Below are 21,138 nucleotides of genomic sequence, written 5' to 3'. Positions count from 1 at the left end.
AATTCCAGCATGAGAGAACTGAGGTAGATGGATTGCTTTGAATTCAAGGCTATGCTGGTCTACATACCAAGCAAGTTCCAGGCCAGCTTGGAATACAAGAGTGAGACCCTGCGTCTGAAAAAAAATAAGCAAACAAACAAACCAAAAAGTAAACAGCAGGAATAACGTGTTGAGTAGGCTGGAGTACAGGCTCCAGACGGAGTGCGATCATATTAGGTTTCCTCTCTGTAAACACTGATCCTCGGGCACAGAGAAGCTGGGAATGGAGGGTTAACATCAGACATAAACTAACATCAAGGCCAAAACTAAAACCTGAACTTGAGATCTAAGTGGTGGATTCAGGCCGTGTGTATTATGACCGAGTATCAGCAGAAAGTGTGATCTACAAACAATAAAACCACTTGGGCTTCTGCGAATGACCAAGCTGACTACAACCAAACCACATGCAGATCAGCTGCTGTCTGCTTCTTGTGCAACCGCCCGGGACACGCCACACGGGAGTAGGAACTCTGAGGGAGGACTTCAATGTGTGTTAAGCAGACATTGAGCTGAGGCGTTAGAGGTTCCCGGAGCAGTTAAACTGAGAAATGGTACGAAGTCAGTCTGACAACCGGGCTGTTTGTACATTCCGTCCTTCATCCCCTCCACAAATATTTGGCCCTCACACTCCGTATGCGAAACACTCATGCTAAGCCCTGAAGTAGTTTCAGGAACGTGCGCATCATGATCAAACGTTTTGATTGATTTCTTCCCTGGCGATATGTCTGCCTTTCAATCCTTGCCTCTCCCCTCAAATTTAACCCTTATCTTGGAGAACTTTTTAAACTCGTGGAGCACTGATTCCCAAAGAACGAGACCCTGGTGTTTACTTAAGATCTGTGAGATGGTTTTCAGAAGAGTGAGACACTGTTCTCAGCGCAGTCTGGGACCGTGTGTGCCTCTGTCACTGTCTAATGGCCGATGTCCACTGCCTTTAGATGTAAAACAAATCAGGAACACATGTAAGTCAAGCCAGAATTTAATGACTTCCTCTTGGTTTTGCTATATCTGTGCTTCAGTTACTTTTATTTCTGGAACATAATAATGACTTCCCGTTTATAGTGGTGATATATAACTTCTATTTAAAATCTGCTTAGGTTAAGTCTCAGCCAGTGAGTCAGATGAAAGCAAATACCAAACCACAATAAGGCCAGTAGTGACTGTACCTGGGAGCCAAGAATGAATGAGGGATGGATGAAGATGGGGGAGGCGGGCAAGCACACATCTTCCCTTATAAGTAAGCTCAGTAGTTCATACAGGACATGCAGAAGGAGCCTAGACACAGGTTGCTTCTCTTTCTTTAGGAATTCTGGAGGGCTCCCTGGATGAGGTCTTCTATAGGGAGAGGTTGGCATTGGAGCATAAGGCCTTCCATTGTGAAAATGGGTGCTGCACTTGACCATGAACTTCCAACTTGAGAAGGCTTTTCTAACAAGGATTTTCTCAAGACCTCTTGCAGTTAAGGAGTCAGTGGGTGTGTGGGCGGGGGGGGGGGGCATTCCAGCCTCACTCTGAGTAGATCCTGACAGACACTGGAAATCTAAAAGATTAGTTTAGAGCTGCAGACCCGGCAGGAGGCACCGGGCATAGACTTTCTCAAAGTGGCCTTCTCCTTGTGGGACAGTTGGGCGATTTCCTGTTTCCTTTGCCTTTGGCTGCCAGCAATGGTGGGCTGTTTCAGCAGGTTTCTGTACCCTTATGCTGCCCAGGAGACTCACCTGCGTGTTTGCCACCATTAGGCGGCATTTCTGTGGGAGCCATTGGGAGAGAATGTGTGGAGGCAGGAGGCTCACAGTTCCCAGTTCTCGACATAAGCCTAGCACATGGCTGGGCATTGAGTGTTCCTTAGAGGACGCCGTGAAATGAGGATGCTAAAATTCGGCCGGACCTGGCTATTTATGGGCAGCATTAGTACCACATTTCCCAGCGTCTTGGAATTTCCATCTTTCTCTAGTGGGAAATTATAAGGCCGAGCATCTGTAAATTGCTTTGAGAATAAACCATGCCTGTGTGAGTAGGTGGCATTGTCTGCCTGGCACTGACGGAAAGACCCAGCGCTGGGGTGGGGCTTCCGGGTAAATAAAGACTTTTCAAATTAGGAGGAACAGTGGGATTAAACCGAATGTGAGCCCCAAATGCAGAGTGCACAATCAGCACTTTGCCTTACACCACCAGATGGACAATGCGGTTTGGGGATTACAGCGTGGGTTGTTTCTGAGGATATACGATTGCTGACCCAGGCTGGGACAGGGGACAGGCTGTGGGTACATTCACAGCTGTTGAGCACACATTTCCAAAGGTTTCCCAAAAGAACATAAGTAAGCCATTGACTGCCCGAGTGATGTGGGATCCTCACAAGTGCCATCCAGCCCCAAACTCCTCCCTAACAGGGCTGGCCAATCCAGCTGTTTGCGGAACAACGCCTCCCCTAGGGCATGGTTTCTCAGGTTTCTCCGTAACATGGCATTCCAAGTAGAAAGGCCACATCGGAGAGATGGCTTTCTGGGATCCCTGACCTGGTGGCACCGGCACAGATTTGGCAAATAAGTAAAGATATGAGGTTGGCATTGCTGTGGACAGAACCATGCAGTCCAGGGAGTCAGAGCTTCCAGAACGGTCTTGGCCATGTGAACCAGGAGAATTCATTCCCGTCAGCAGGAAAGGCTCCTGTCTGTGTCTGTGACAGGTCTTCCCTCTGTGTTGTGACTGCCATCTGTGGGGTCCAATCTAAATGTTATACATTAACTCTGCATTCCCCAGACTGAGTCCAGGTGTTGGCGCTGAAGAAACACGGATTTGTTCTCCATAATGAGGATGAAGCAATGAACCGAAATGAATCTAAGGCCCACTGGTCAGAGAAGATGGACTAGGGGTGGGAGCAAAATAGCCATTATTAAAATAATGATAGGAAAGTGACTCCAGATGAGGCCAGACGCTTGTCACACAGATCAGAACACGCTGGGGCAATAATTCCCAGTTTCTTATGTTGCACAGAAATTTTACCCTATCAGCTTGATCCTGAAGTAAGTAACACACTGGGCTTTGGCTGTAGATGAAGAAAAACAAGATATTTTCCCAGGAAGGCTAGGGGCTTAGGTGTTTGGAGACCTGGAATTGGACCTGTGGCATTAAAATGCAGATCGGTTCCAAAACCTCGAAGTGGAGCAGGGGTTTGCAGCAGAGAATTTTCAGCAGGAGAAGCCGAGTCCCAACAATGAAACGTGGCACAAAAATAGACAGTAACAAGGCAGAGAGAATGAAACCTCTCCCCACATCAACAAAGCTTTCTGTGCTCTAGAAATGGAAGTGGCAGGAGCTGTGCTTGCCCTGAAAGGCTGCTCTTCGGAGGTAAGCGGGAGCCCATGTAATGTCGTGACTGAGAAGAAAGACGGGCTGGGGGAGGGTGCAACAGCCGAAAACAGACACTGGATTTGGAACTGAAAATGCGTCCAGCTCTTTTGGCATGGAACCAAGGGAAGGTCGGAGCAAAAGTCTTGACCCAGAACCCTGGGGACCCAGAACCCAGACACTGATGTAGAAGATGAAAGAGACAAAAGCTAACCAGAGAGCCAGGGAGACAGAATGAAACCCTGTGAGTTGACCACTTGCTTTGTTTTGTTTTTTATTATGTCTATGTGGTGTGGTGGTTTAAGTGCGAATGGCCCTTTAGGCTTATATATTTGGATATTTGGCCCCCCCCCTTGGTAGAACTGTTTGGGAAGGATTAGGAGACGTGGCCTTATTGGAGGAGCTGTGTCACTGGGGCAGGCTTCCTCCTTCCCTTTGTCTCTGTGCCTCGTGTGCTTGTGAACCAGCCGTGGGCTCCCAGCTACTGCTCCAGTGCCGTTTCTGCCTGTCCCACACCATGTTCCCCTCCCCCCCACCATGATGGTCATGAACTCCAACCTTCTGGAAATATAAGCTCCCAATTAAGTGCTTTCTCTTATAAGTTGACTTAGTCATGGTGTTTTGCTATGGTAGCAGAAAAGTCACAAAGACTCTGTGTGTGTGTCTTTCTCTGTCTCTGTGTTTCTCTGTGTTCGCATGTGCACACATGCCCATGAGACTAGGTACCACAAAGAGAGAGGGCATCAGATCACCCTGAAGCTGGAGTTACAGGCAACTGTGAGCCACTTGACACGGGTGCTGGGAATTGAACTCGGATCCTCTACAGCTCTTAACTACTGAGCCTCTGAACACTTGCTTTCTTCCTGTGATATCAAACAAAGTCTGCGTGGGATGGCACATTCCACTTTACTCTCCAGCATTTCAGAGGAATTGGACACAGAAGCTTGGGGTCCCCTCTGGAAGTTTGCTGCTGAAAAGTGGTTTAGCTGCAAGTTTCGAGAACACTGCTTTGAATGGAATTTGCCTTTGTGTGTGGCCATGTGTACTGTGTGGCTCAGGGAATGCCCAGAACATTTTTCTTTATGGGGAAGTTGTGTGACCATGCTATGTGACTGTAAATAAATGCCTCTATAGCCTTCTCTTCTTTCCATGTGATGCAGGCAAAGTGGTTGTTTCTGTTGCTTTTGATATACATGGGAAGTTGAGAATGACGGAATCGTTCCGAGAATTCTCAAACGTTGTTTTGCATGTCTTGGTACCAAGGCCTCATACTGTTGTACAGGTTGGGTCTTATACCGAAACTTCAGGGTCAGAAGCAAGTGGCTCTGAAAACTGCCTGCTTCTCTCTATTTGTGCACACTGGTGGGCTGTAAGGAGCAGTGTGTGTGTGTGTGTGTGTGTGTGTGTGTGTGTGTGTGTGTGTGTGTGAGAGAGAGAGAGAGGGGGGGGGGAGAGAGAGAGAGAGAGAGAGAGAGAGAGAGGGGAGAGAGAGAGAGAGAGCACTCCATTTCAATTTTATGAAGTCATTGTAAGGGCTAATAGCCGTTCAGAAATTGTCCCCCAAACCACCACCAATGTCCCTTCAAGAAACAGTAAAGAAGTTGAGAGACCCCGTGACCTTGTTTACCGGCTTTCCTTCCTCCTTGATGGTCTTCCTTGCTCTTTTCTGGGTGGGAGAGAAGTCACTGTTGACTAACTACCCTGAGCTCGTCTGTCCTCACCCAGGGTCTCCCTGTGATGATGTGTGAGGGCTTTTCTTACTGCTGGGTTACAGACAGACATTCCGGCCTAGTGTTGATCACATTTTTACTGAGAACATAGATCTACAAGGTTACCTTGTAGGGAGTTAGATCTAGGTTAGATTCCAAAACCTGTCAGCGAGCATCTACATCCTGCTTCCAAATTTTAAGGAAGTTAACTTCCGTCAATAGAGTGAAGCTTCCCACTGACGGTCTCTGGCAGGTTTTGTGGGGTATCTAGGGAAATGTCCTTTTATCTGGCTTAAAGAAAATTCTCTGGCTGTGGAGCCAATAGACTTGTGGAATTCCTACTGATGTGGCATGTTCTCTCCTTCCTTGTGACATTTGGTTCTGGTGAGTCATTTCTTGTTTTCAAAACATTTTTGATCGTGACCTAAAGTCTCCTGTCAAAGTTCTCACAGGTTTCCAATGTTGGGGTGCAAATGCAGGGTTACATCTTCTGAGTGACTGGAGTCAACTGGAGAGAGGGAGGTCCAAGATGTCCACAGTGCCTGGGGACAACCTCCTCCGGAAGCAGGTCCCGGGAAGCCAGGCGTCCTAGCACCTATAGCCAGGGGCAGCCCCACAGGAGACAAAGCTGGCTCTAGGGAAAATTCCTACAGACTGAAGCTCTGGGGAAGGGGGAGGCACACTACAAAATCGGATGAGAACCCTCCCCTATATAGAGTGGGCTCGCAACTCATGGACTGTGTGAGGAGGAAAAGCCCACAGGGAAATGATTTTCAGAATGCCTCGAGACACTTAGCGGCTGAGGGTAGCAGAGCCCAGCTCCCGCTTTAGTGGGAGGTGCTTGGCAGGAAGCTGGGGGAAGAGCTGATTTTCCCGTGCTGCATCTTTAAGGATGCTGTCTTAAGGACGTAGTCTTCTCTACCACGGAAGTCCTTTATGGGGACACACAATAAACCAGGAGGTAAGTACTTACTGCACGCTTACTTGCTACGCGTTATGCTTCTCTTTGTTGGAAATAAAAGTGAACAAAGAGAACACACGAATGAACCTTGGGAAGAATTTTTTTTTCTTGCATCCTTTCCAAAGCTGTCAGTCTCCTAAGAAGCTTTCCTTTTTCACTGTGCTTCCTAGGAAGCTCAGAGCCAAGTTTTTCAACTCATTTTAGCAGTTGCTCAGGCTCTCATGGGATGGAGTCAGACAGGCTTGGCTTTGCTTTCCTGAGGTTTTCCGGTTCTTGTCTGTGTGGATCACCTCACATCCTTGTGTTTTTTGTTTTTTGTTTTTTTTTAATAGGAGTTTTTAGCTAAATAATAAAAGATCTCAACAGTTTTGTGGGACAGAGCAAATATTTGTGGTGAGATGTTTTGTGACCACATCCTCCCACATATGTGGGAAATAAACACCACAGGGCAAATTTGCTGCTAGGTGAGGAAGTCCTGGATGCTCAGGGCCATAGGAAGCCACGGCCCAGGGCTCTTGAGAAACAGGGCCAAGGGTAAGGTGGCGGAGGTGATGCTACTGATTCTGATGTGGGGCTGGGACAGAGAACACCAGAATAATTTTGGTTTGTGTTTAGGACAAAATTTCCAGTAGTTTCTGATATGATTCTACACAGGTTTCTGCCATTTGTACTGTGTATTTAGGTGAAGTGTTCTTAGCACCGATGGTCATATGATACAAATATCCATCTGCCCTAAAGAGTGTTGAAGATGCTCTCGGTCTCACAGTATCAAATGCAGACTAAGACTTAATGCGCTCTATAAAAATAAACAACCACATCAGATATTAGTGCGTATGGCGGTCAGTCTTGACTATCATCTTGATGAGGTTTAGAATCACCACGGAAACAAATGTCTGAGCATTTTGTGAGGGATTTTTCAGAGTAGGTTGAGGTAGGAAGTCCCATCTTTGTGGTAGCATCACTCTATGGGATGGGATCTTAGATGGAATAAAAACCAGAAAAAGCACTAAAATGTATGTAGTATTTACCTTTCTGTTTCCTGACTGTAGAATTGATGTGATCAGCCACTTCCGGGTCCTGCTGCCAGGACTTCTCTGCCACCACGGACTGTACCCATGAACTGGGAGCTGAAATAATCTCCCACGGACTGCACTTGTGAACTGGGAGCGCAAATAATCACCCTTTTTTAAAGCTGTTTTTGTCACAGATCTTGTCCAAGAGAGACTAGTAGCTGATAAAGTATGTAAACTTTTATTTGTGTCAAATAATTATTTTAAAAGAAATTTCTTTGTTAAATAATATATATTCACATATAATATTACCAGTAGATATTTTACTTCCATACTATTTTATATGCCTGTGTATCTGGGGTTATATGAAATTTTCTCAGAAAGGGGTCATGAGAAAAAATTGTTTAAGAAGCCACTGAATTAGGGTCTAGGAGGAACGATGCAGAAACAAACAAAAGACTTTATTGCCAACAACATCCGGTGCTAAGGCAAGAGCCAGGAGGCAGACAGCTGATCACAACGGGAATGATTCTGTTCAGTTGAACACGTCCAGGTGGGGTATGGGGCGGAGCATGCTTAACTGGGGATGATACCAAAGGGGGTTCACTTGGAAACTAGCTACGTGTTTTTAGCAAGTAAATCGGAGCTTACTTCTCCTACAACAACCTTTTTCTTTTTAAAAATTCTCTCATATATTACATCCAGACCACAGTTTCCTTCTCCCCTCTCCTCTAAGCCCCCCTCCCACCCCACACCTCTCCTCTGCCCCAAATCCACTCCTCTGTTTCCCTTCAGAAAAGGGCAGGCCTTCCACGGATATCAACCAAACATGGCATATCAAGTTGCAATAAGACTAAACACTTCCCCTTATATTAAGGGTGGGCAAGACAACTCAGTAGGAAGAACAGGTCTCAAAAGCAGGCAAAAGAGTCAGAGACAGTCCCTGCGCCCACTGTTAGGAGTTCCACAAGAAAACCAAGCTACACAACTGTAGCATATATGCAGAGGTCCTAGGTCAGACTCAGGTTCCCTGGTGGTCGGTTCAGTCTCTGTGAGCCCCTGTGAGCCCTGATTAGTTGATTCTGTGGGCCATTTTCTTGTGGTCTCCTTGACCCCTCTGGCTCCTTCAATGTCCCCCCACCCTGGTCTTCTGCAGGATTCCCCAAGGTCCTCCTAATGTTTGGCTACGGTTCTCTGCATTTGTTTCCATCAGTTGCTGGATGAAGCCTCTCCGATGACAACTGGGCTACTCACCCAATGAGCAGAGTATCAGTAAGAATCATTGCATTGACTTTTTTTATATCTATTTCTTTATTATGTATACAATGTTCTGTCTGTGTGTATGACCACAGGCCAGAAGAGGGCACCAGACCCCATTACAGATGGTTGTGAGCCACCATGTGGTTGCTGGGAATTGAACTCAGGACCTTTGGAAGAGCAGGGAAAGCTCTTAACCGCTGAGCCATCTCTCCAGCCCCCCATTGCATTGACTTTTTAAATTTTTTTTGTCAGTCGAGTTTGGTTCTATCTTAGCTTCCTGGGCTACCCTCTGGGTCCTGGTCCTCAGGGGTGAGCTCCCTCTCATGCTATACTCTCAAGCTGGGCCAGTCATTGGTCGGCCACTCTCACAATTTCGGCACCACCTTTACCCCGGCGCATCTTGTAGGCAGGGGCTGGGTGGTGTCCCAGTCCCTCTACTGGAACTCTCACCTGTTTTCAGGAGGTGGGATTTTCTTTTCTATCTTCCTTTTTTCTTTTTGGCCAGTCATGTTTGGTTCTATCCTATGTCTCCAGGCTATCCAGCTTCTGGTTCCTGACCCTCTGGGCAGCCACAACACCCTTTTAAGCTGTTTTTTTAAAGTTAAAGGTTAAGAAAACCCCACTTAGGAGACTCTGTGACCTCTTCATTGGATTCTGGTCCACCTGCGGTGCTTGTTGCTTGCTTGCTTTATTTGTTTACTTACAGACTTATTTATTTTTATTTTCTGTGCATTGCTGCTTTGTCTGTATGTCAAGCCTGTGTACTGTGTACAGTGTCCAGAGGCCAGACAAGGGCATCAGATACTATGAGACTGGAGTTGCAGCTGTGAGCTGCCATGTGGGTTCTGGGACTTGAACCCAGGACCTACAGAAGAGCAGCCAGTGAGTGCTCTTAACCTCTGAATCCTATGGCCAGACCCACTCTGGTGGCTTTTTGAAGATACCGACCTCGTTCCCACTCAGGGTCATGTGCCTGTGGTGCCAGCAACATCCACTTCTCACGCCCTCAGTTTCCCAGGTAGCACCCTCATTTTTGGCAAGGATCACTTCTCCTTTGCAAAGTCACCTCCCCAGTGTAAAGTAGCGGCTCCAGGCATCATCCCAATACTTGCCTTTGGAGCAATCTTATTCCTTTAAACGCATAAGGACTGAATGTCTCCTAGTCCATGAAGGTGGAGAGCAGACTTGACTGTGTCTTCCTGAGATCCTCCAGAACTTGAGCAGCACCTGATATTGTGCAGGTGCTGAATATTCATTAAGTGGACATTCTGCTCCTGGGATAAACACGACTTGGTTACAGAGCACTGTCCTTCCCGTCAATTTGATTAGATTTACTTTTCCCATATGTTTGTACACATTATGCATTCATCCGCACTCATTGTCTCCCTCCTCCTACCCCGGCGTCCTTCCAGATTATATCCCCTAGGGTGAGCTGGGGGAGCACTTCCTCCGTTACTACTGTGTGGAACAGTTTGTACAAGACAGACGCTACCTAGGCCTTCAAAGTGTGGAAGCACCTTCTTCAAATCCCCCTGAGCCAGCTGTTTTTTCTCATGGGAATATTTTAAGAGACTGTTCCAGTTTCTTTATAATCTTAAGATTATTCAAGCTATTTCCTTTCGAGATTGGAAAAGGAAAACATTCTTTAAGATGCTCTTTGGGATGTGACCATTTCATCTAAAAAATGTCTAAACTAAATTTACTGGGAGTGATTACCTTTGGGTGTTCTTGGTCTGTGTAGTAGGTAGATAGACATATTCATATAAAATATATCAGGGGGGGGGAGTCATTTGGACTAATGAGGGCAGTGTGTATTAAACCAAAGACTTCAGAACCAATTGTGTACATTCTTACTGCTCAGGAACAGCATTTCCCAAAGCAAATCTGGGCCCGGGGTTCACGCACAGACCTAGATGGGAAACAGCTGTGAGCCCAGCGTCAGGTTTCCCTAGTCCAGATTCTGACAGACAGAAAACACTTGATCTCTGCCACTTCGCCAAGGCTGGGTTCTGGCCTTCCATACCACAGAACATTTCAAACCTTCTTTGTCCCGGAGCAGGACAAAGCCAGAATACCTGCCAGGAGTAGTTCCTATGCAAGGGGCACCAGACAGGACAGCTCAAAGGGCATTCTAGAAGAGATCAAATTATAATGAACTAAACCGTGTTTTGACACTTAGGACAGCCCTGAGGTCTGACGGGATTCTCTGCTTGTGAAATTGTTATATGATTTATTACATATACCTACATGTCTATATCTATATGTGTGTCTGCATGTGTGTGTCATCACTAGACTCAAAGGACAGGAATTCCTGGGTGAATGCAGGTAGAAAGGCATCTAGTTTTTGAATATCATTAGCTGTCACAAAGTTTGGAATTAATCATGACACTGTGCAAATAGTAAAATATTTGCCAGCAGGGAGAGGGTGGAGATGCCAGAACCTGTGAATTTATGCCAGCTGAGCACCGCAGCGGAACATCACTGTGGAGGCGGCTGACAAATGGAGTCACTATTTTGCCAACTCCAGGAAAGCCTTACACAATTGCATCAAAATTGTTTCTATGCAAACAAATTGTTTTTTAAAAGGGTCCTTACCTCAAATAACTGCTATTGAGTGCTTTCGGGGGAAGCGCAAACCCAGGTATTAGCCTCTAACTCTTAGGAGGTTTTTCTCCTGGAATAGTGATGGAGACCATAGGTGTGTTATTCTCCTTTTTGCTATTCCTGTTCTCTCCATCAGTTTTGTCTTTTCCACTCAAAACATAGCTGCAGGTTTGGTGGGGGAAAGGGTAGAGGGAAGAAGGGGGAGGTATATTTGCAGCAACACTGGGAGGGAGGTGGAGGTGGGTAAAAAAGAGAGATGGAAGGCAACTCATTTAGCACCTACTGGCAACATCTACAGGTTTCAAAGCCCTGGCTGTCCTGGAATTCTCTGTAGACCAGGCTGGCCTTGAACTCACAAACGTCTGCCTACTTCTGCCTCCTGACTGCCACTACCACCCGACCAGGGTTCATTCCTTCCTGGAGGAAGTAAAACAGCACATTTACTTAAGGAAGTTACATGTGAGATTCGGTGGGTCTATGGGTCAGTAAAGGCTTTGGTTATACCCCAGAATCCACATGGTGAAGAGCCAACTCTGCAGACTGTCCCCTGACCTCCACATCCGTGCCACGGCATTGTACCTTCCTATATTATAAATGTTAGAAACTCTGCTCTCCCATCACAAATCGGGATGGGAGAAATGTCTTATCCATACACTTATTAAAACCATAAAGGAATATTTCAATTGAATACTTGTGACATTATGAATTTTTCCAGAAAACAGGACCAAGTCAAACCATTAGCATTTTGTATTACTTGTCTGTGTGTGTAGGGACAGGGGCATAATGTGTCAGGGAGCACATATGGACCTCAAAGGACACTTGTAAGAATCTGTTTTCTCCTTCCGTCCTGTGCATTCCAGGACTTGAATTCAGATCCCAGGCTTGGGTGCAAGTTCCTTTAACCAAGGAATCATTTCGCTGATCCTACATCATGCTATTTTTATTTTTTATTTTATTTTATTTTTTTTAATTTATTTATTTATTGAGGATTTCTGCCTCCTCCCAGCCACCGCCTCCCATTTCCCTCCCCCTCCCCCGATTAAGTCCCTCTCCCTCATCAGCTTGAAGAGCCTATTTTTATTTTTTAAAGCCCGAAACTAAACCCATACAAAACAAAACAACAATCGAAATAAGGCAAAAAAACCAAAACGAAACTAAACTAAACCAAACCAAAACTAGTTAAAGCCACAGAACAGTATCCTTGTCACCCCCCCCCCCCGCCCCCAACAATCCTTGTATCCAGAACATTCTGTATGATTCCCGGAAGAAACATGCCATCAATGGATTTGGAAGGGTCTTCAGGCCGAGGGAGGCTGCTCCAGATAGACTAAGATCATTTTGCAGTAATGGTGTTTTACTTGTGAAAGCTTCAAAGGGACAGGGGCAATCAGCTTCCCAGTGATCCGCAGTTTACCACAGGGCTGAACCTCAGGACCACAATGACTCACCTTTCTGCCCGCCTTCTAGGTGGAAACGGGAGTACAGTCTTTCCCATGTTGCCCTCAAATCCTCACCATCCTGCCCCTGCCATCACCTAGGGTTACTGTAGCTGCTCCACTTTATGGTTGGGGCTATGGTTCACTCTCGGTGCTCTCTCACAAGTTAAAAAAAAGCCAACACAGATCAAACTAAAAAAGCAACTTTCAACGACCGAGAACGTTTTCCGTTGTGATCAAGTTCTTTGATCTCGTCTCTTCCTCTTTAAAGTCAAGGGGCCCCGAAAAGTATTTTACTAGAAAATAAAACAGAGTCCACCCCTCCCCCAGCAGCCCTGTCTCAGAGGATGTTAGCAGAGGTGGAAGCTCCACTAGGAGCGCAAGCCTAGAGCATCTGCCTGGCGAGGTGTGTGTGTGTGTGTGTGGGGGGGGGTGTCATCGAAACCTAGTGGCCTTGTCCTAGTCCGGGATACTCGGTTAGGGTGCCGAAAGCGCACTCTGAATCCCTTCAGTGACCCTGGGGCCAGAAAGATTTATTACTTCCTCCTTGAAGGAGAAACCACAAGCCAACTGGAAAGGGCGAGCACCGGGGTCGAAGCCTCAGAACTGTGTTCTCCTGATACCCAGCGGGGCCTGGCGGCGCTGCTTCCTCCTTAGGAGGGGACACCAGTGCTGATCGCTGGGGACGAAGGGGGATTTCTGCCCAAACTTTTATCGCCAACTCTTCTCGAAAGCGAACACTGGAGCCGAGTGAGTCTTGCAGTCGCTGAGAACCCAAGTCTCCGGCTGTGCAGGAGAGTCGCGAATCAGGCTCCAGGAGAACCTAGAGCTCTGTGACTCGCGGCTGGCGGCCCGAGAGGCGCCGCCTTGAACCGGGTCGCATCTCCAGCCCCTAAGGAGGCGGCGGCTGGAGTCGGGAGCTGCGAGGAGGGAGGGTGTGGGACGGGCAGAGGAGGGGGTAGCGTGGCGAAGGGGAGGAGCCGGGGCGACAGACGGCGGCGCGCACCAACCCCGAGCGGGCTGGCAGGAGCGGCGCAGAGGCTGGCCCGAGCGCGTTGCAGGCGCCCGGCGTAGGGGGAGTCGGGTAGCAGCATCCTCCCGGGCGCCGCTTTAGTGCGGTCGCAGTGGGGGCTTCCTCTACCTCGGGACTTCGTTGGGCAGAAGCAATCGGTGCCGGGGAGGGTCCCGCTCTTTTGCTTAAAGCTACGTGTCCAGGGTTCCTCCTGGGCCAGTTCGCAGCCAAGGAGCGCCGGGGCTCGCCTGAGCCGCCTGCCTGGACATCCTCCGGGTGATGGAAGAAGCAGCCGCCGCTGCGGGGCCGCGCTGTACCCTCTCCGCCACCGCCGGAGGGATGGGAAGGTTCGCTGCGTGGAGGCCGAGTGCGAGCGATGGAGAGCGGATTAGCCTGGAGCTGGGACGTATCTAAGCTACTCCGCACTGTCGCCTCTAGCCAGCTACGTACTCCAGAGCCGGGAGGGAAGCTGCGGTCCCGAGAGACTCGGGGGAGACGTCGCTGGAGCCGGGACGCGCCGCGCTCGGTGGAGTGCAGAGCTGGGCTCTGGGCCCGGTGAAAGTTTCCCCTTCTGAGCTGCAGGGCGCCCGCTGCCGGGAAACTCTGCCTAGGGCTAGGGCAGCGGAGTCCCGCGGCTCCCTCGAAGGCTTGGGGACCCCCGGCAGAAGAGAACCGGACAGAAACCGAGGAGAGCGCTAGTTGGACAGTCCGCCGGTCGGAGATCCGGGGACGCTCTGGGGCGCATCCGCTGCTCCAGGTAAGTGGGGGCGGCCCGCAGACCGGGGGGTGGGCGTTACTCTGGCGGAGGAGGCATCTGGGCGGGAGACTGGGCTCACCCATTCACTTCGCTTCCCCTCGCAGGTCCTTCTCGGAGCCGCTGCCATGGGAGAGCCAGCCCTGGGCGCTGGGGACCAGCCGCCTCTGCCGCCGCGCCCGCCTCGGATCGGCGGCCCCAGTCCCGGCGCCCGCAGCCGGCCTGCAGCGTCCCCCTCCCGGGCTGCAGGGCCGCCTCCGCCGCGCCGCCGGCCCCGGCTGTGCCTGTGATGAGCCGCAGCTCTCCTCGAGCTCTGCCCCCGGGCGCGCTTCCCCGGCCGCTGCCGGCTGCGCCTGCCGCCGTGCAGCGGGCCCTGCTCCCGCCGTGGCCCCGGCGCGCAGGACGCCGCTGGCCTGCGTCCCCGCTCGGGATGAAGGTGTTTCGCAGGAAGGCGCTGGTGCTGTGCGCGGGCTACGCACTGCTGCTGGTGCTCACGATGCTCAACCTTCTGGACTACAAGTGGCATAAGGAGCCGCTGCAGCAGTGCAACCCCGACGGGCCTTTGGGTGCCGCGGCGGGGGCAACAGGGGGTGGCTGGGGACGGCCGGGGTCGCCTCCTGCAGCGCCACCCCGCGCTCACCCGCGCATGGACCCCCGTACTCCATACCGCCCTCCCGCAGCCGGCTTGGGGGTAGTTCCCGCAGCCGCGGCGGGGGCAATAGGAGCTGCGGCCTCTCCAGGCAATGGAACTCGAGGCACCAGGGGTGGAGGGGACAAGCGGCAGTTGGTGTATGTGTTCACCACGTGGCGTTCCGGTTCGTCCTTCTTCGGAGAGCTCTTCAACCAGAACCCTGAGGTGTTCTTCCTCTATGAGCCTGTGTGGCACGTGTGGCAAAAACTGTACCCCGGGGACGCGGTTTCCCTGCAGGGGGCAGCGCGGGACATGCTGAGCGCTCTGTACCGCTGCGATCTTTCGGTTTTCCAGCTGTATAGCCCCGCCGGCAGTGGGGGGCGCAACCTCACCACTCTGGGCATCTTTGGGGCAGCCACCAACAAGGTGGTGTGCTCCTCTCCACTCTGTCCGGCCTACCGCAAGGAGGTCGTCGGGCTGGTGGACGACCGCGTGTGTAAGAAGTGCCCACCTCAACGCCTGGCACGCTTCGAAGAGGAGTGCCGCAAATATCGCACGCTGGTTATCAAGGGCGTGCGCGTCTTCGATGTGGCTGTGTTGGCGCCGCTGCTTCGAGATCCAGCCCTGGACCTCAAGGTCATCCACCTGGTGCGGGATCCTCGCGCGGTTGCCAGCTCCCGCATCCGCTCACGCCACGGCCTCATCCGGGAAAGCCTACAGGTGGTGCGAAGCCGGGATCCGAGAGCCCACCGCATGCCGTTCCTGGAGGCCGCTGGCCACAAGCTGGGTGCCAAGAAGGAGGGTATGGGTGGACCAGCAGACTACCATGCTCTGGGTGCAATGGAGGTCATCTGCAACAGTATGGCCAAAACGCTGCAGACAGCCCTGCAGCCGCCTGACTGGCTACAGGGACACTACTTAGTGGTGAGGTACGAGGATCTGGTGGGAGACCCGGTTAAAACTTTACGGAGGGTGTACGACTTTGTGGGGCTGCTGGTGAGTCCTGAAATGGAACAGTTTGCCCTGAACATGACCAGTGGTTCGGGTTCGTCCTCTAAGCCTTTCGTGGTGTCAGCTCGCAATGCCACTCAGGCCGCCAATGCCTGGCGGACCGCGCTCACCTTCCAGCAGATCAAGCAGGTGGAGGAGTTTTGCTACCAACCTATGGCAGTGCTGGGCTATGAGCGGGTCAACAGCCCTGAAGAGGTCAAAGACCTCAGCAAGACCCTGCTTCGGAAGCCCCGGCTTTGAGAGGGTTTCCCAAGAGATCTGACACCCTCTGGAGACACCCACAAAGAGGATGGTGTTGTGTTTAAACAAACACAGCCCAGACCCAAGCTGAGGAAGCCCACATATTCTATTATAGATATATAATATAAATAACCACACCGGCACTTGCTGTCAATGTTTTGAGTCAGTGAATTTCAAGGAACAGCCTCAACACATGTGCGCGTACACACACACACACACACACACACACACACACACACACACCTCAGAAAAGGCAAGACTTGAAAGTTCTGACAAATTGCCCTGTCCCCTACCTCTTCTCCCTCTCCCCTTCTCGTCCTCTCCCTCCCCCCTTCCATATTGAAGTGGAATGTCGTTAAATCAAAGTTCCAGTAACGCAAATCTTGTTTACAAATTTTTTGTGGCATCTGTGAATGTGTAAGATTAATTTGGATGTGGAGTGGGGTGGGTGGAGAAGGGGAAAGTGGTCCCAGAGCAGAAAGCCCCCACCGGGCTGGTAAACCTAGGAGGCATCCTTCAAAATAGACTTTTGTGTAAAGCAGCAAAGGTGACATGTGAGTATTAATAAAGAAGATAATAAATAATATTCTTTTTTATATTTGCCTCCATTACTCTGGGTTTACCAGTGCTACTTGTCTTGGTAACTTCAGGTGGCCTCTGCTCCCCTCCTCTCCCTACTTGGGGGATAGCTAAGCTGGGAGAAGCCTCTGCCTTCATAATAATTGGGAGTTGTCTTCTCACGTGCTATCCACAGCCTGCCAGCTGCCCAGGAATGGAAGCAGTCTTTTACAGGCAAAACCAGGCAGGGCAGAGAAGAAAGCACACACTACTTTCCTGTTCAGCTTTGAGGAGAGAAAGGAAGAAACAAGCCCTTGAGATTTGAAGGCATTCGGTTTTGGTTACTACCGTATTGTGAGTTGAGACAGGGTACCTTGAAGCAGAGACTGCTGGTTTTGTTCTGAAGTTGGTTCAGAAAGAAAAAAAGAGGAAAATTTAAAGGCATATGTATATATATTTTTAAAGTTCTAATGATTAGAATATGAGTTTCAAAATGGAGTGAATGCTATTGGCCCTGGTGGCAGCAATCTCTGTAGTTAGTGGAATGACAGAAATATCCACTTGGAGTGTTTTTGTCTTTGACACAGTATCCGGAGGCATATTAAGGCAAAGTTGTAACTGAGGACTAGGGGGACACTCACAGGTTTTCTTTCCTCCTCACATCCCATCCAAACCAGTAATACTAAAGGACAGGAATTTGAAATAGTTTGCTGGAGACTTGGGGTGTCCTGGAGCCATGGTATTCTCCTTATTTTCCTAAAGGTAAATTTGTAAAACAAAGTACATGAGGCAGACAGTGTAGGATTCTAACTAAGAACTTTTAGATACTAAGAGGATTCTGAAGAAGAGGAAATAAAAATGAATTACTCTGGGATTCTGAGATTTGGCATTGAATTTCCCAGCAGTGGTTATGATACTCCCACGTCCTGAACTCATATTGTGCTGAAGTATTCTGTATGGTGTTGTGTTAAGAAATTATGAAACCCAAATAGGAAAAACAGACAGTATAGTTGTATATTGCATATTATATTAAATGCGGTACAAGCCCAGTTTTCCTGCAGCTTTATTTTACAGTAATTTATTATGAGAATCTGGGAAGCCTACAAATGTGGGTTGAATGCTGAGGATTTTATTTTAAAAGAGAAAGAGAATATGTACATAGGGAATGTTTTAACATGAGGTGATTCTTGAGTTTAATCATCATTGCAATGTGAAATCCAAGACTAAGACCATTTTTTAAAAAAGGTGTCTTAGAATGATTATTTCCTAGTCTACTGAAATTGTTTGCCATGTCTTGTGACTGAGCTAGACAGCTATTAAAACACTGCTCAAGATTTCCATAGTATTTTTATGGTAGTGCCTTCAGCAGCAGGGGAATCTTTGTAAGAGCTCTAATTTAAGAATACTTTAAAATTAAATGAACAAAATAAATATTAATGTTGGGTGACTATAGATGAAAAAGGCTTAGCAGCAAATTAGGGTAGTGTCATTAAAAAACAATGATTCTGGGTAAAATAACCATTTAAAAACAAATTCGGTATGGCATTAAAACCAGCTCTTTTCAGCCACAGTGAAATTCATTTCTGGTTGAGCCGAAGGTTTTTAAAGCAGCTCCGTTCTGTTCTTTTCCAGCATCTCCAGCGACTCGGATCGCCCTAGACTGGAATTATGTTTTGGGATCTTGTGTTTAAAAGCTTTCCTAGATGCTATACAGAGCCTTGCAGCTTGCAGAGCCTTCATGGCCTCGGCTGAGAGGAAATTCCCAGCTAACCCCAACAGCTCTCCCCTCCTCTGTTTGCAGAGGTTCTCTCTGTATTTTCCTTGTTTTGTAGCAGCTGCAGTCTCTCTACTCTGCCACTCCTGGGCTCTGCAATTTGAAAAGGTGAATTGTTGCTCCTGGAGATTTGTACCTCGCTGCATTCTAGGAAAGTGAGCTGGGTGTTGTTCCCACTAGAGGCTGAGATAGTCATATCCGTGACATTTAGCTGCCAGAGCTCGGAGAAGCATTTTTGGCGTTAACAAGCTCTTGTCGGCCCCTGGTGCAAGCAGACCTGGGCCATGACAAACTGCAGCAGAACTGTGACCACTTCTGAGGCCGCGGGGTTGAAAGCAATCCTTTCACGTTGCCCAACCTGGCAGGATGTCCGTCAGTGGGAGGAAATTTTCCTCAGAGCAGCTTCTCTGCCAGAGAGATTCTGTTTGTGAGTTCGGCCTGACTGGTGACAGGCCTGGGGTAGCCCTTTGACTTTGGAATGTATTTGTTAATTAGGAAGCTCCATTTAGAGAATGAAATCCAGGCAGCACATCTAGTCAACAAATAGGAGTTTGGAACAAGACAAAGGTGCAGGCTGGGTGCTTGAGTTTCAGGAATCTCAGAACCAATGAAAGGTTGCATTCACACTGTCCCCTGGGTCCAAGGACTGGGGCAAATCTGTGCCCTTCAGTATTTCCCCCACAGTGAGTGCTTGTTGCATACTTGTTAAATAAGCAAATGAAATGTGTAACTATCAGATACTGGAGATGTTTAGAGGGAAAGAGGAGAAGACGATGTTCACCTGTTCAGTACCAGGTCTCTGGGGGAGGTCATGGCCTGCAGGCTCTGGTAGATGGACGTAGCAAGCAATGGTACACCTGTGGTGTTTCCAAGGTGACCCAGCCCTTTAACTCCTACCAGGGAATTAGAAAGAACTGCAGAACTGATGAATGTGGAGAGGCAAATTCAAAATAAGGAATTCAGTTTTCAGTATTTGTTTTCCAAACGGCACGAAGACAGGAGGGCAGGGATCTGACATCTAACTGTGGATCAGAATTGCCCGGGTGCCTAAGCGTGGTCTGTGAAGTTTGTTTTGAAGAAACTGTGATGTTTACTATTTTGAGTGCTGTGGATGCATAGATTGATAAAATGTGCTGTAAGCTGTGGCCCGGCAGAGCAATGGCTGCTGTGGGAAAGTCCGTTCTGCTTTGGATACGGAGTGAGACAAGGGCTCCCTGCTCCGGTGTGTTCACAGCCTGGCTACAGTCAGTTCTGCCCTGTGTAGTTGTGGCTGGATTACGCTGCTGGTTCGAAATGAATGTGAATTTGGGTGAGACTATCAAGTTAATATTCCCTGGGAACTGGGCAATTAAATAAAGATCATGTTTGAAACACAGTCTCTAGACATGAATTCAGAAAGAGAAAGAGAGAAATGAGACGTGGGTCACTTCATTTAGACATGGTAGCTCATGATGACGTGTCTCTTGTCACCCCCAACCCCTCAACACACAGACCCATGCAATACCCTATATGGAGTTCCTGAACTTTCTTTAAGGAGTCTTCACCAAGAGACTTTCTTCCTTTCTGTTTTTGATGTTGAGGATTGAACCTAGCAAGACCAAGGCAAGCGCTCTATGATGAAGTCGCATTCTTAATCAATGGTTTTTTTTTTCTTTTTGGGGAAAGGTTTTCATATGACTCAGACAGGCTTAACCTCATTAAACAGCCAAGAGTGACTTTAAGCTTCTGGCCTCCTGTTTCTACCTCCCAAATACTCAGTTTATCATTGTATACCACCATGTTTGTTTTGTATGATGTCAAGGATCGAATCTGGGACTTTTGTGCATCCTAGGTAAGTTCTCTACCAACTGAACTGCAACCCTGGCCCTCAAGAGAATGCCTTAATATCTGCTAACACTGCGTGATCACTTTTGATCTCAGGCCTCTGGGGAGTCAGTGAGCAATCATTATATCAGAGCCACGACAGTTCTATGTCAGGATCCAATGCGGATAGGCACAAAGTGACAGCTACAAAGGAGGAAATGGCTTGAGCTGTGATGGGCTGTCCAGAGATGAATTTAGAGTTTACAGATCCCCCCCTTGTCACTCACCTTAAAGAGAGCCCTTTCAAATTGTCAAGGCTAAGAAAATAATTTCCCTCCCTTGTGGCTATTCAGCTGCCGGTTTTGTAGCTCAAGGAAGAGCTACTGACCGGCTCAGCTGCAGAGTCTGGTGTGAGTCTTTAATAACAGAAGTCATAAGGCTTAGCATTTATCAAACCCCTGCATATCCTAAATCGGATTGTGCTTAAGAAAATGTTAAATTCGACCTAACACATTAAGTCTGTGCCATGGGGAAGTTTTGAGTCAGTGTTTGGGGGTGCCGGTGTTTATAAACTTGAAGGAACTTTAAAGGGGAAAGGCTGATCTATGCAGTTGCTAATGGGACGATAAAGTGTAGTCAAGGTCAAAACATAACATTTGGTCAAATCAGTTACCTGCAAAAAAGTGCCAAAAGTATATGGGGGGCTGCTTAAACTACATGCCTGTGACAGTCCCTCTGCAAAGGGAATGATGGCTAAAGTAATCACTGTTACATGACTGGACTCAGAAACATTTTGTGAGGGCTCCCGTGTCAGGTGTATGGACAAGGCTTTATAGAAATTCACCTCTAAGTGGGTTTGTCTTCTGGATGGAAGCAGATGCATAATTTGCAACGTTCAGCACAAAGTTAAAACGCCTTCTCCTTGTTAACAAAGTGAGTAGGCCTTTCAGGATGACAACCGCAGGAGATTAAGCCAACCGTGAAGCCT

At 48.5% G+C, this 21,138-nt stretch overlaps 1 protein-coding gene across 1 annotated transcript; it reads left to right on the top strand.

The window, feature by feature from the left end:
- Positions 1-12,163: 12,163 nt before the first annotated feature.
- On the top strand, positions 12,164-19,720 carry Chst2 (carbohydrate sulfotransferase 2). The gene is made up of 2 exons (XM_005366659.2): positions 12,164-14,136; positions 14,241-19,720. Exon 2 carries the CDS (start codon positions 14,423-14,425, stop codon positions 16,013-16,015), a length of 1,593 nt encoding a protein of 530 aa, XP_005366716.1. The 5' UTR covers positions 12,164-14,136; positions 14,241-14,422; the 3' UTR covers positions 16,016-19,720.
- Positions 19,721-21,138: the final 1,418 nt, after the last annotated feature.

Source organism: Microtus ochrogaster, unplaced genomic scaffold, assembly GCF_000317375.1.
Source record: "Microtus ochrogaster isolate Prairie Vole_2 unplaced genomic scaffold, MicOch1.0 UNK12, whole genome shotgun sequence".
Taxonomy (NCBI): domain Eukaryota; kingdom Metazoa; phylum Chordata; class Mammalia; order Rodentia; family Cricetidae; genus Microtus; species Microtus ochrogaster.
Note: the sequence above shows the minus strand (reverse complement) of the source record. Positions and strands in the feature narration are given on the sequence as shown.